Source organism: Chiloscyllium punctatum, chromosome 35 (assembly GCF_047496795.1).
Source record: "Chiloscyllium punctatum isolate Juve2018m chromosome 35, sChiPun1.3, whole genome shotgun sequence".
In the NCBI taxonomy this organism is placed as follows: Eukaryota; Metazoa; Chordata; class Chondrichthyes; order Orectolobiformes; family Hemiscylliidae; genus Chiloscyllium; species Chiloscyllium punctatum.
In genome coordinates this window covers 11,011,348-11,025,515 of record NC_092773.1, presented here as the reverse complement: position 1 = coordinate 11,025,515, position 14,168 = coordinate 11,011,348, and the positions used below count along the sequence as shown (strand labels likewise).

The 14,168-nt window shown below is 44.8% G+C and overlaps 1 protein-coding gene across 4 annotated transcripts; it reads left to right on the top strand.

Annotated features, from left to right (window-relative positions):
• The first annotated feature begins 1,662 nt into the window (after positions 1-1,662).
• LOC140459647 (pituitary homeobox 3-like) lies at positions 1,663-13,920 on the top strand. Of its 4 annotated transcripts, none has more exons than XM_072553975.1 (4): positions 1,663-1,752; positions 3,285-3,423; positions 11,230-11,438; positions 12,474-13,920. In XM_072553975.1, exons 2-4 carry the CDS (start codon positions 3,300-3,302, stop codon positions 13,008-13,010), a joined length of 870 nt encoding a protein of 289 aa, XP_072410076.1. In that variant the 5' UTR covers positions 1,663-1,752; positions 3,285-3,299; the 3' UTR covers positions 13,011-13,920. The 4 variants fall into 4 exon arrangements, with proteins under 4 accessions (XP_072410076.1, XP_072410077.1, XP_072410075.1 ...); XM_072553976.1 differs by lacking the exon at positions 1,663-1,752 and adding an exon at positions 2,099-2,116; XM_072553974.1 differs by lacking the exon at positions 1,663-1,752 and adding an exon at positions 2,898-3,073.
• Positions 13,921-14,168: the final 248 nt, after the last annotated feature.

Here is a 14,168-nt window from a genome sequence, read left to right as displayed (position 1 = left end):
GTCGAAGCTGCCAAACTGGCTGAGTGTCTCCAACATTTTGTTTCTGTTTTGACTCATATTTTCAGCATCCTCAGTTTCTTGTTTCATTTTGATTCAGACGTCAGATGTTTCAGGACTATTTAAACCTTGTACTGCCTGGGCACCCACAGATAGAAGGAGTGAGCTATACTCCTGTAACAATTGCAGTTGATATTTTCTCAACATCTCTCGAAAACACACACCTCCTGCATCTTCGCTGTCCTGACCCTCCCATATACAACTGCGTTCGGGTTGCCCCGTCATGGATTGTCGCGAAAGGTGAGGAAATGGTCAGTAACATTTATCACAGTACTGTATATGATCAGGACAGGTGTCCCAAACAACAGCCCCATTGGCTCAGTATGTATATGAGCTCAGATCCGCTTCGTTCGCCTGGAGAATTCGGTTTCTCTCATTTGGGATAGAATTGAGACTCCCCGAGGTTAGATCAGCTCCCCGCCCGCAAGTTGGAGCAGAGGGCGCCCCCAATAGAAAAAGCCTTGGTCGCAGGCACCCTTTGGCATAAGGTTTTGATTGGTCCGGGCTTGTGGATTCTCATTGTGAACTCACAGAGAGGGAGCAGAGTCTGCCACCAGGAATTTCACATGAGCTCTCAGATTCTTTCTCAGTTGGGGAGATGTTCGTCTGCAGCGAAGAAAAGAAGAACAAAAAAAACTCTGTAATTAATATTTACATTTCGGTGATCGAAAATCCCTTTCATTTCTTTAATCAGAAATTTTCATCGCCGGGTAGCACGAATTTGGATGGGATATTTCCAAGTGTTTTTTTTTCCCTGTATTTTCCCAAATGGTACTATTTCAATCGAATTCGCCGTTGCTCGCTTTATGTAAGTGAGAAGGCGGATAGAGCAGATATACAAAGCTGAAAACAAATAGATTCATCATTATTTTCAATATCCTCTGCAAGTCATCACCACCAAACCCAGCCCCTGCCAAAGACCTGTGCATTCTGGATGAGATAAAGCCTGGGTCCCTCATTGCTCCTTCTGAGGAGAAAGAACAGTTTTTTCGACAACCGATCCATTAGTGTGTGGGGCACCGTCGCAAAACAAAAAGGTTACGGTAGTTGTTCGACACGAATTCAGAAGTATTGACATGGGACGACTTCATCAGCTTCATTAATATTCATACTGCTCTATGCAACCAATGTGGCTTGAAAATGAAAGGAAGCTGGTAATATATCCTCGACCCCCTTATTAGGAAACACGGTGGCAGTTCAAAGTTATTTTTAAATGAGGGAGAAAGGCACTTGACAGATGCCATATATGCAAATCCGGGACTGAAAGCACAAATTATCATCTGCAAACATTGAACAGTAATTCCATCTGGCCCAGCACTAGCCTCTTGGCTCCAAGTCCCATAATGAGTTTTCTGAATTGCGAACTGACAGACATCTTAATCAAGTCAAATCCTCAAAATTAATTCTGATGCGCGATGCAAATGTGTATTTCAGTCCCCTCCCCATTCAGGTCTCCACCTTTTCTGTTTGCTAACTAGTCCAATCATCTGGTAAATATACAGGGTCTTATATTGTAGAAACCCAACCTGCGTCAGAAGTCATCCCGACAGCAAATGTGACTTTAATAATTGATACACGCCTTTAAAAGGCATTTTTCTTTGAAATTACATTATAACGTTGCAAGTCTTTGCATGTTAAAAAAAGGTTCAGAATATACAGTTCTACTGATTCAGTTGTGGGGTCGGGTTGATACAGGTAAATTACATTCTTTCTCTTGGTATTTATTGCAGCGCGAACCGAAAAGCTTGAACGGGGGTGTTGAACAACAAAATACTTTTTCAAAACAATTGTGCATGTTCAAATTTGCTGTCCTCCTTCTCTGCGGAAGGTGGTGATTCCTTGCTGAGAATGGGGTCTCCAAGACAATATCTGACTGAATTGAGCACGAGGCGAAAGTGCTGACCTGCGTGCAAGTGTAGAGGGACTCCTGTTACTCTGGCCCTTAACGTGGGCCCACACATTGAAAGTCCACAATCGGGCGACTGGCTGGACAGGCAATCCGAGGGAAATGAAACAGAAACTGCTGGCCTGACTTGTTCCCCCTTTTGTACTGTACTTGGTAATTTCGCTGAACCACTTGGCTCCTCGATTTACTTAACACTTCTTGGTCATCTCCCGCCGATTCAGTGTTGTTAAACTCGACGGGGTGCGAGTCGTGGGGGTGGGTTGGGGGTGGTGGTTGGGGGGGTGGTGGTGGGGGGGGAGTTGGAGGACATCTGTGTTGGTAATGACCCCTTCCACGGAGCCGGCGGTGCTCATATCTTGCAAAAAGAACACGGTTTCAAAAGTTGTCCGAAACTTTCTCCTGGTAACTGATTTGAAAAGACTCCCTCTTTCGAGTTTAGATAAGGAAACTGTTAAGCGATCCCAATCGGTCAATAAGCAGCGTGGAATGTTACCATTTCGCAGGATTGTGTAAAATACACATTGAATTGGGAAGCCGGCAAACAGACAGGTGCCAGCATTGGTGCTCATGGCTCAGTCAAAAACTGAGCTGGATCGTGGCTTTCTGCAAAATTGTAGACATGCGTTCGTCTTCGATGTAAATAACAGCAAAGGCGGAATAGCTGTTCTCTGACATTAACTGGCAGGTAGCTACTGGTCTTGCAGGAAATGTGACGCTGATTTGTTGCTGTAGTCATTCCAATAAAGAAGATTTACAACGCAGGAACGAGAGAGACCTTGCCTTGTGTGCGCAGTTGTGGTTGCCGACCTTCTCAGTTAAAATATTACCAATCTGAAAACATAAACTATCAGCCAGGCAAATCCCACAGCGTGCAGCAGTGAGGTCACATTCTGACAGTATCCTGATGATGTGTGAGTTGTTCTCAAGTCTGAGGTTATGTCTTTGAGCAGGGCTGCGAATTAGAGCAGATATTTTCGGAGCCGGTACAAACTTGCAAACAATCGAATTTCTTCGATATGAAGCAGCGTGCAAGTGTCGTTTATTACGATCGCACCAGTTCACACCAGAACAAGATATGGACCCGTGTGACTATTTCGAGACATTTAACTGGTATTGGTGACAGAACAGTTAACGTATTTTATGCGTATATTATTTATGTGCTAATATTTATATATGCATAATACAAATAGAATGAAAACAATATAAATAATGACATATTATCTATAATTTGTCCAAAGAAATTATTCGTGTCACCGTGAGCTGTGTCACACCAGCTGCTTATGTTCTCGCCGCTTTTAACACTGCTCTGTACTGTTTGCAGGATCAACTTCTTCGAATGGAATTTGCATTTGGCACAGTTGAACTTACCGACTCAGGATGTCCAACGCAGAAGCCGAGCAGTTCAGGAGGAGCGACGGGTTCGAGGACGGTCAACTGTTCCAGCCATCAGGAAAAGTGCGGTAAGGTGATGAAGAAACTCGCGGAAACGCAGGAAAAGGGTCATTCACACATCCTGTCCCAAAGTCGATGGCAAGTCAACCCTCCCACCAACAAAAGGAATCTTGTTAAATCCCAATACACGGCAGATTCCTTACTGCACATTAATTCGACTTTTTGCTGTGTTGCTTTTGACGTGAACAAACGAAATGCGACGGGTTTAGTTGTCGGGGCTTTGTGCATTTAACATCTACGAGATCAGTCAACTGCTGAATGTACATTATCTACATTGAGTTGCATCCGGCTTGTAGGCCGGGTTGGCATTCTGGCCTGCTTCAGCTCAGAAATGTTTGAAAATCACAAAGAAAAGCGTTATCCCCTATTTTGATCGGTTAATGTAACACTGGTTCGAAAGGTATGATTCTGTTTAGTTTCAGACTGAAATGTTGCTTTTACGCGTCTCTGTGCAACTGAACCTTAAATATTCCCGAGCAGGCTGACCACTAGGATAAAACGGAATCAGAAACTACACTCGTAGCTGTTAACAGGCCAGTTCATAAACAAGCGCCTGGTTATGGAAATGAGGGACGTCCAGACAAAATTACACAGGATTGTAGAATTGTAGGACCAAAGTAGAGACGAAACGAGAAGAAACGATGCACATTATTCTCAAAAATGCATTAACCGTTTCCCATCCAACAGCGTGTCGTGTCAAAAATGCACTGCACATGCTTTGTGCTATAAATCTTTTCAGAACGGGGAATGGACAGAAGCGGGGACGGACACTTTATTTTAGCAAGGCTCCTCATAAATATTAAGGGTCTTTATTTTGAGTAGACACCGAGCTGTCCTGTCGCAATTATCATCAAGAGGGTTGGATTACTAATGTGACTGGATTTACTGGCTGCTGATTTTTCCCCCCCGCAAGCTTCTAATAAATTAAACGGACAGATGTGAGTCCTGGTCGCTTGCAGTCCAGTAAAACACCACTCGTTGAACTGGTGTCAGTTGATAGACCTGGCAAAGACTGCACGGCGCCCAGATGTAATATAATATGTTGCACCAACAAGTAAATCTGCCGGTACATCCGACAATTAAATGCGATGATTACCATGTCAGAATTTTTGTTATACGGTTCGCCTAACAATGAATGCAAAAAGGTTCGGGGCTCCATTCCTAAGAGTTTAATACACCCTGTGTTGACCGGTATAAACTATGTAAAGACCATGACTGCAGATGCTGGAAACCAGATTCTGGATGAGCGGTGCTGGAAGAGCACAGCAGTTCAGGCAGCATCCGAGGAGCAGTAAAATCGACGTCTCGGGCAAAAGCCCTTCATCCGGAATAAAAAAGACCCGATGCAATTTCTCCTGTTGTCGTGAAGCAAGGGAGTATCTTTACTTCGAGGTGTTCTGTAAAATAAAGGACTTGATTATTAATTAAATAGAACAAGCAAGCGCCAGACACTTGGTAATGTAATCGTGTTTTTTATTTGAAATAGTGAATTTTGCGTACTAAATTCTGAGTGCGCTCGGTAAATGTCTCCCTTTAGGTTACAGTAATTGCCAATTTCCACGGTCACCTGAGTTCAGGAATAATGGAGAGAAATCCGCCTCAGTGGAGGTTTATGATTTCTCACGGCAGCTTTTTTTTAATACATAGCAGAGTAAAATCCCAGATCTGATCATGAAATTATGCATTTTCACGACACTGTTTCCCTTTGGCAGCAAGTCATTGACTCTCACCGTCCTTGACTTCACGCACCGCACCAATCCATCAGTGGGTTTGATCCAAATGAGAATTTTAAGGTAGAAAACATGTGCTTCTGCAGGGGCGCGGGGGAGGGTGGGGGTTAGATACGGTCCTGGGTCTGATGGCAAACAGAAGCCAGGGCGCGTGAACATCGGAGGTGAGAGGGGTTTTAGTTTCGAAAAAAAAATGACTGTCTCAAAATAAAAAGCGGTGAGGCGAATATTGCAAGGCCTTGAGGCTGAAAAGCCCGCTGGCAGCGGACATTTTTCTGAAATATATTTCACATTCAAAAGGGGCAAAGACCACGGTCAGGATGCACATCGTTTTACCCCCAGACAGAGGAAGCGGCCGGTCATGTAACACTATGAGTCCGGGACGCTTCAGTTTTCGTTATTCCCGATATCGCTTCCCCCATACATTCTGATGTCGGGGGTGGGGGGGCTTCTGCTGACTGCGTCTGCACAATTTGGTGAACTCCCGAGGAGGCAAAAAGGCAAACATCATCTGCAAGTTTGTGAGCAACACACTAACTAACTGGTTGGGTTGCGGGCTGAGCCGCCGGCAAGAGACTGTTGCCGCAGATGCAGGCTTAGCTGTTGAACGGAACGATGCCGGATGAATGGGAGGACCTGGTAGAAAAGTTCACCCATCAATTCGACAAACCGTGCGGGGCACGGGGCAAGGCGGCTTCCCGATCGGCGGCAGAACGGATACAAAGTGTACCCATGTCAAATCAGGCGTTGAGAATCCATGCAGGAGGGCAGATTAACGAATCGTTTCTCTCATCTGTTATGAAAGCCCACTCCGAGAACTGAGGGGATTTGTCTTTGTGTGTATGTGTATGTATGTGTGTGGCAGGGAAGACGAATGGCTTGAATTGCTCTCAACAGCAACGGACGCTCCGACAAAGTGGTTCTAAAAATACAAAGCCCGAATAGGACACGTCAGACTCTGTCGTTGAGTTGCGGGCTGGAAGACGGAGAAGGAATTCGGTGCAGTTATCAATCTGTTCTGAGGGGAAGCGAGAGTTCTGCACCGATACTCCGACCCAAATCGGAGAGGCAAGAGGTATCACGGTGCTCAGATATGGAAATATACTGCATCGATTTCGTTCTGTGTTTTTACCGACTGTTTGATTACGTGGCTGCATTTCGATATTTAAATCAATCCTGCTTAGAGTGGGAAAACAGTTATATATGGGCACTGGTTTTCAGCATCATATGGGCCTAGGCCGCTCAACGCCAAGCCAAATAATATTTCTAAATACTACAAGGCCGAATAAGTGGGTGTCCCTTCGCCCTTTTTGGGCAAAATTCACCCCAGTGCGCCCCATGATTAAATGCATCCTTCGATTCACTCCTTGAAGGTACCCACGTCTCTTCCGTGCACAATCGCAGCTCTCTGCCTCGTTTAAATCATAGCATAGTCAGCACTGCAACATAGTCAGACTTTGGGGTGAAAGATTGCTGAGGAAGATGGCCTTGGCTCAGGTCTGAGGGCTGAGAACACTGCTGTGAAAGAGCCGATTCTACCTTGCCCTTGGAATACTTTCTTGAACGGCGGTGAAACGAGTAATAGAGCTGGAAATCAGAGGAACACCCAAACGCGGTGTGAAAAAGCAAACATTTATGTGAAAAAACCCTGCTTTTATACGTATAGGTCCAAAGAAAGGGGAATTGATGAGATTCACCAGAATTTCTACCGCAAGAACTCAAATATCAACGAATAATCGAAGGAGAGAAGACGAGAAGTTTTTTTTAAACTCCGCGTTGTTTCCATTTGGACTGCACAGCCTGAAAGGCTAGTGGAAGCAGATTCAAAATAGTTTTCTACAAAGAAAGGCAATGTAGACCTGTAAAGCCGAAATGTTCGCAGAGCTGAAGAGAGTGGGACTAAGTCAACTATTCTTCCAAAGATGGTAAAATGTGTCCGATTGGCCCGCGGCTATGCTCCATATGATTCGACCATGGTGCAGCACTTCATCACTTGTCCAAACTCGAAAAGCCTTTAAGTTTTAGAGCAGGACGACCATGTCCGCAAGACGTTTGGAAGCAGAAGGATTCGCTTGATTCATTGAAACGAACGAACATGTTCTTGATACTTGCTGGCCACGATAAAATGTGACACGTTGCCGCTAAGAATAACTCAAAGCCCGCCGGCATTAGCCGCCATGGAGCGAGGAGCAAGCCGGCTTTCTGCCGCGACGGTCAGCCACTGTTTGCTCATCCCCTCCTGAGCGGCTGGTTTCTGACTCACGCTTGAGTTTTGGTACTTTTTTTTTGCTTCAGAGCATTGCGGAGAGTATAACGAGCACGAGATGGCCACCATTCAGGAATGGCCTCCCTCGTGAACAGCACTTCTCGTTAGTGCTACCTATCAATGTCCCTCCTGAAAGAAAGACTCTGGCGCCTGAATGGCGGGAAGCGAGCCCTCGTGAACCTCCTCACCTGTTTTGACACCTTTTCCCTCTCCCAGCAACCAGGCTGTATCAGCGGAACTAGAGAGGGCTTCTGTACTTTGGAGAACTGACTTGGCGACCTGACAACACTAACAAGGCATTCCTTCCCAACAATTGTCTGGTTAAATTGAGAAACCCAAATGAACAGATTGTATTCTTCAATCATTCCAAAGGTTCAGGAGCATGACATCACCGTTTTGAAGGCGAAACTATTCCCAGCAATTCTCCGCCTCCGAGAATAAACCTTACAGCAGCTGTACATTGTTGACATCTGCACATCAGCCTGGTGAGGAGAGCTTATCTTTCCACATCCGAGGCTCCAGTTGTATGTTTACAACGAGCGTATAATAAACGAAACGAGCTACAATATCATGGTGGTTTGGCCCAGAGTATAAAGTCACACCAAACTTCTCATTCCAAGTGAGATTTGTTGAACTTTGTCCCGTTTAAGCAAAATCGATTGGATTAATGAGGTTGTACACAAAGTTTATGGCAGCACTGGCGTCACTGTGTGTACACAAATCAACCACAAAATGTGATTAACTTATCAGTGGCAAGACGCACGCTGCAAACCAGTGCGATTAAGGCGAGCTCTTCGGCCCTGGCGCTACATTTCTAGTTTAGTTGCCTGAGGCGCAGTTATTCTTACACCAGTTTCAACCGGGGCAAGGTCTCCGACATATACACTAAACAAAACGCAGCCTTGAAATGCTCCGCAGATATCTCTCCTTTTAAAAAAAGGATATTCCCCTCCCCCCACCACCACTTTTGCCGCCTGTACACAGTCCTAATCTGTTTTAGATTCACCGTTGACAAAAATTGTGGGACAGGAATAAGTTGCAAGTTGCAACTAAATTCAAATAGTTGTCTGGAGAAGCATTCAGGTATTTGTGTGGGAGAGAGCTACTGTTGTGGCTGTTGGGATATTGAGCTTCCGAGAGCCGCTCCGACAGCTGCTTACCCGCTTGGCTACAAAGCGTCACCCATCAATCATTTCTGGCAGATGATGGAACCAATCGACGATTTCGCTGCCCGGCAGCTCGGTGGCCAACTGCCTGAAATCACCAATCGACACGCTGGTTGGGATACATAGGCGGGATTTCCTCTGCTTACTTCCCTGGCTTCTACCTCCTCTACACCCCCAACCCCCACTTATCCAGCTCGCTTTATTCCGGACCCGACTACTGTCTGTCCAAATGGACAGCAAAAAGAAACAGACGTCCCATCGAACCGGCCAGGAAAAAGTCTAGTCTTTGGAATTAGCAACTGGGAGTAAGAGGACCTGAGGTGCAAGTCGTTTCAGGTAGAATAAGAAGTTGGAGTCAAGAAAAGAAAAATATTGTCTGTTCAAAAAAGAAATCTGCATGGACCATTTGAAGTCTGCTTTTTGATCGGAATCTTTGCCCCTGGTTGAAACTGGTGCGGGGACAGCAATGGCAGCGACGTCTCTGAAGTCTTTGCAAAACTCATCATCTGGAAATCATAGTACTTTCGGGATCAGGCATTTAGCCGGGACGCCGAACAGTGAGAGTGGAGGTAAGATTGGGGAGAGACCTAACAAGTGCCCAAGTTTCAACTGTCCTTTTGCCAAATTGCCTGAATTATTTTAAACGCCGAATTCCTTGTTTGAAATTCCACAATGATACCGACGCCATTAGAAACTGTTGACACAGTGCTTCGGAATCCATTGACTCGGCTGCTCCCATTCTGCAGCTTCTCCGAACTTGAACGAACGGATTGATTCGGAAAATATATATTCTAAATTAACCTGAGTCGTGAAATTAATTGTGTGGTTGGACGGGAGGGGGTGGTGGTTGGGGCGGAAGCGGGGACGACAGGGTCGCTGTTTGGAGTTAATTCCTTTTGGTTTGGGAGCCAACAATATTTACACCCACGGGAAGTACTGCACATTTAAATCCCAAGTCGTAAACTCTGTTCATTCACCAGAAACATAAAGTTGGCACACCCACGAAATAGCCATTTAAACAACGGTTTGTCTGCACTCCGGGGCAGTTCCTCGATTATTTTGCAGTTAATTTGAATGATTTTCACAACAAACACATCAGAAACACACCCTGGTCACAATCAGGGTAACCCTGTCTATCAATAACTTGCTGTGATTTCAATACACTACGTCTTGTGAGAATGAATTAAGCCCGAGTCACAAGATACAACCATAATCTTAGTTTAAAGATATGAATTCAAGTCTCGAGATAATTAAAAGCTGCGGCCACATTAACGGCAACCTTTGGCACAAGTTCTGGCTCCAGTTAGAATATACTAACCCGAGCTGTACGTTGTTTAAAAACACAGTCGAAACACATTCGAAAATTATGGGAAGTGCTAGAGTGACAAAATAACATTTTACAAGGCACACGAACAGTATTTTTTTCAAACTGGCGCCGGCGTGTAGATGAGAGAAATTGCCAACAATGTCATTTCGGTACGGGCTCCTCACCGATCTGACATGTCAACTCCCGACACACAAGGCGAGACAATCTGACAATGCGGCCACGCGAACGTTGCAATACTTCCGACACAATGAGTAACCTCAATAACTTTAACTCGAAAGTAACACACACTAGTGCTCGCCCTTCCAAAGCGTCCAGGTGACAAAATCAGGGAGAATTTTCAGTGTGCAAGAAGCGAAGGCAGACACTATTAGACGCAGTAGCCCGTCTGTGAACAGTAACACTTCTCATATTCAGGTAATTTGAAGAGACGGACCGGAGTTTATACATTGCAGCAGTCTTAACATAAATATAAATATTTGAATTAATAAGTTAGACTGATCATGTCAAATTACCCCTTCCAAATTACCAAACATGAAACGGCTTTCATCAACAAGATACCATTTTTGAAAAACCATGCATTTAAAAAAACAATATTTTACTCTTGGTTTTACTCAGTGTCCCTTGCTATGGATTACTAGATGTTGAGAAGGTACGGGGGTTATTTTTCAGAAACAGAGCAGACCATACTCTGGGTTCATTGCAAGATTTGCAAATATATGTAAAAGAGAGGGGAAATGTAAAACATTACACATTTTCCCAATCGAAATATTCTCGGGAAGCGGCCTCGGAAACGCCACCAGTGCCGATTATTCTGTGATTTAAAAAAGTGTTTCTGTGTTGTTTTTAACCTTTTAAGAAAATATACGCCAGAAGACCGACCGAAGTTTACAAAACATTTATTTCTTTTGTGTGCTGATCCATGTTACTGTTTGCCACCAAAAGTGAGCAAATCATTGGTGCCAATATCGAAAATGGCGACGTCCTTTAAATGTATTTGTCGAAACGAAGGTTGTAATCTGAGTCATAAATTGCACGTCTAATACAGTGTTTAATACTGATTAAACGAGTTGTCTGCAAATATCGAGGGAAAAAATGGAGAAGCGAGTTTCCAACCTTGTAGACAATGATATTTTTTCCAAAAAATCAATATCAGTGACGAGGTAAAATTGTAGGCCTTGAACAGGTTGGAAGAAGGTGAAAAATATGTCCCAGTCAGTGATAGTTTCGCCCTTGTTCTGGCCTGAGGAAGTTTGTGTCGCGGCGCAGTGAGGAAGGGACAGTAATTTCTCATTCCGTCTGTTGTGTTGCTTACCCCACCCCGGCAGGAGAGAGCGAGCAGCTTCGGCGATGTAAGTCCGACGACTCGGGTTCCGAAGACAGTTCGGCTAAAAAGAAACAGCGGAGGCAGAGGACTCACTTTACCAGCCAACAGCTGCAGGAACTGGAGGCGACTTTCCAGAGGAACCGCTACCCAGACATGTCCACCCGGGAAGAAATAGCAGTGTGGACAAACCTCACCGAGGCCAGGATCAGGGTAAATATTGCAGGTCGGCGAGAGAAAGAAAACGTTCCAATGTTAAATGCAGATTAATTTTTCGACCCCCAAATGAAGAGAACCGGCGCAAATGCGAAGCTGGTTCGAATTTAAGATTTTAAATCTCCTTACTTAATTAACAGCGAGATGCTTTTTTTTAGCTTCGCATCTTGAATGGATAAAATTGTTTTCAAAACAAGGAAACTTTACTCGAATAAAAGTAAATGCGTTTTGGCAGGAATTTCCAACACAAGTGAGCAGCCAGGTAGTAACGGTAACTACCATTTCAGGGACCAGTGTTGTAAAATACAGTCAGTTAAGACAGGAGAGTTCAGGATAGCTCGGACTCTAGTACTCAGATCTCATTCCCGCGAAATGTGTATTTATCTCACTCAGAGGCATTCAGGGGTGGGGATGTCTGGACGCCTTGAATTGCAGATTTGTATCGAACCCGACATCAGGTTCACCTCTAGTTTTCCCGTTCAGTCGGCGAATGAACATAAGATGGTTCCGGCAATCGGAAAGGTGGAACTGCTCGGGCACAAATCAGCCCGGTGTATATTCACGACATGCTGATATGCGGGTTTGCATGTATCTTTGGGCGTATACACAAGTACAATTGCACATTCTCCCACAGAGCATGCAGGACGAGAGGAATCTGAGCGAGTATGTGCACAAATTATTGAAGGTCGAGGAAAAGGGTTAATGAGACATATGGGATCCTCCAGGCTTTATTAAATGTTATTGCTTGTGTTTGTGTTGGAACACTCACTCGTTTTTATAGAGTGTTTTGAGTTCTTGTGTCACAAGTTAGGTTATAAATATACTAGGCAGCAAACCGTCAATCGGAATCCCGCTGCCTACATTATAGAGAAAAAACAAGTTTGGTTTCTCAGATGGACCCTATTTGATGCTACCAGTTTGTTTTGTATATATGTATATATGTAAAAAGAACCACAAACTTGCATTCCATCTTCTCGTCATCCAATACTTGCCAGCTAAGAATTAAACTGTTATACTTTTCGGTTTGGTTAGGTGTGGTTCAAAAATCGCAGGGCGAAATGGAGGAAACGGGAACGCCACCAGCAAGCAGAACTCTGCAAGGGAGGTTTTGGAGCGCCCTTCAATGGGCTTGTGCAGCCCTATGAGGACGTGTACTCCGGCTATTCATACAATAACTGGGCCACCAAAGGACTCGCCACCACCCCGATTTCGGCCAAGAGCTTCTCTTTCTTCAATTCCATGAACGTCAACTCTCTATCGTCGCAAAGCATGTTCTCCACGCCCAGCTCACTGCCTTCAATGACTATGGTCCCTTCCGCTTTACCGGGCTCAAGCTTGAATAATTTGAACAGCCTGGGCAGCCCTTCGTTGAATTCGGCGGTGTCTGCCACTCCCTGCCCTTACGGGTCGAGCTCCAGCCCGTACGTGTACCGGGATAACTGCAACACCAGCTTGGCCAGCCTCAGACTTAGAGCCAAGCATCACTCTTCTACCTTCAGCTATGGGCCCATGCAGAATCCAGCTTCCAATCTCAGTCCCTGTCAATATGCGGTGGATCGGCCGGTATAAAATGGACTTGATATTGTACACCGTCGCTTGAAGGCGGACAATTTGGGAAGGAGTGTGGGGCGGGTGGTGGAGGGGGAATGCCGACTCCAACACACAAAAGTTATGATAGTCGCTCTCTCCCCTTCAGTTTATTAAGACCAAAAGTTTCAGCGACTCGCTGCAAAATGTATCTCTCGAGCGAAAGCACGCTTAGCACTTCTCGACATATCCCACTGAACAAGGTTCTTTACAATCAATCCGTGTGCACTTCGGCTCGTGCAGAAGTAATCTTTGAATTACCCAAATATGGTGAGGAAATGAGTGGTTAAAAATCCGAATCAATTCTCTTTTTTTCCCAGAAAAATAAATTCTGCACAACTTTTAAATTGGCAGATGCTTCAAACAGAATGTTCAAAATATATTTTTACGTAGCTTCTTTCCGAATTTGGCAAATAGAACTCGATATAAGCGTTAATGAGTTAAAGCAGACTGAGGGTGGGTGGAGGGGGCTGTTACTTGCTGCCTGCGAGAAATCCTTCACAGATTCTCGCAAAGGCGAGGACAGTTCCCACTCGCTTTTCCCACCACCATCCATGCCCGCCACCTCCTCTCCCACCCTCATCAGGTTTTCCATCTGGGAGGGCAGATTCTGAAATGATCATTTAGAAAATGGCCAACTTGCCGGTTTCAGTTCATGTCCCTCCGCATCACCACAACAGCCACAAGTATATCACTCTAAGGTGGTTGGCGCCTTTGGTCCAGGCCATCAACCAAAATGTCTTTTTTTTGCCTTGAGAAAGCGTCAGTGGAAATGATCTTTTTTTGGGGGGGAGGGTCTTTCAGTATTGATAGTTTGGAATATATTTTAAAATATGAATAATCTTGTAGTGTTCGATTGTTTCCCTATAAATAGGACAGTACGAAAATGAAACGGAGTCTTCTTTTCTTTACGTTACGATTTAGAGATGCCGGTGTTGGACTGGGGTGTACTAAGTTAAAATTGTTTAACTTTCCTTAAGTTACGTTTGTACACTTTCCTTTAATCGGGATCGTCTTGCTTTTGGAAAGTTTACACTTTGGTTGTGCTGTTTGTACGAGTTTACTTGAGCTCTATATCACGAGTATGCCTGTTGATGAGAGGATTCCCCTCTTATTAAACCAAGAGAGACGCGGAAGAGC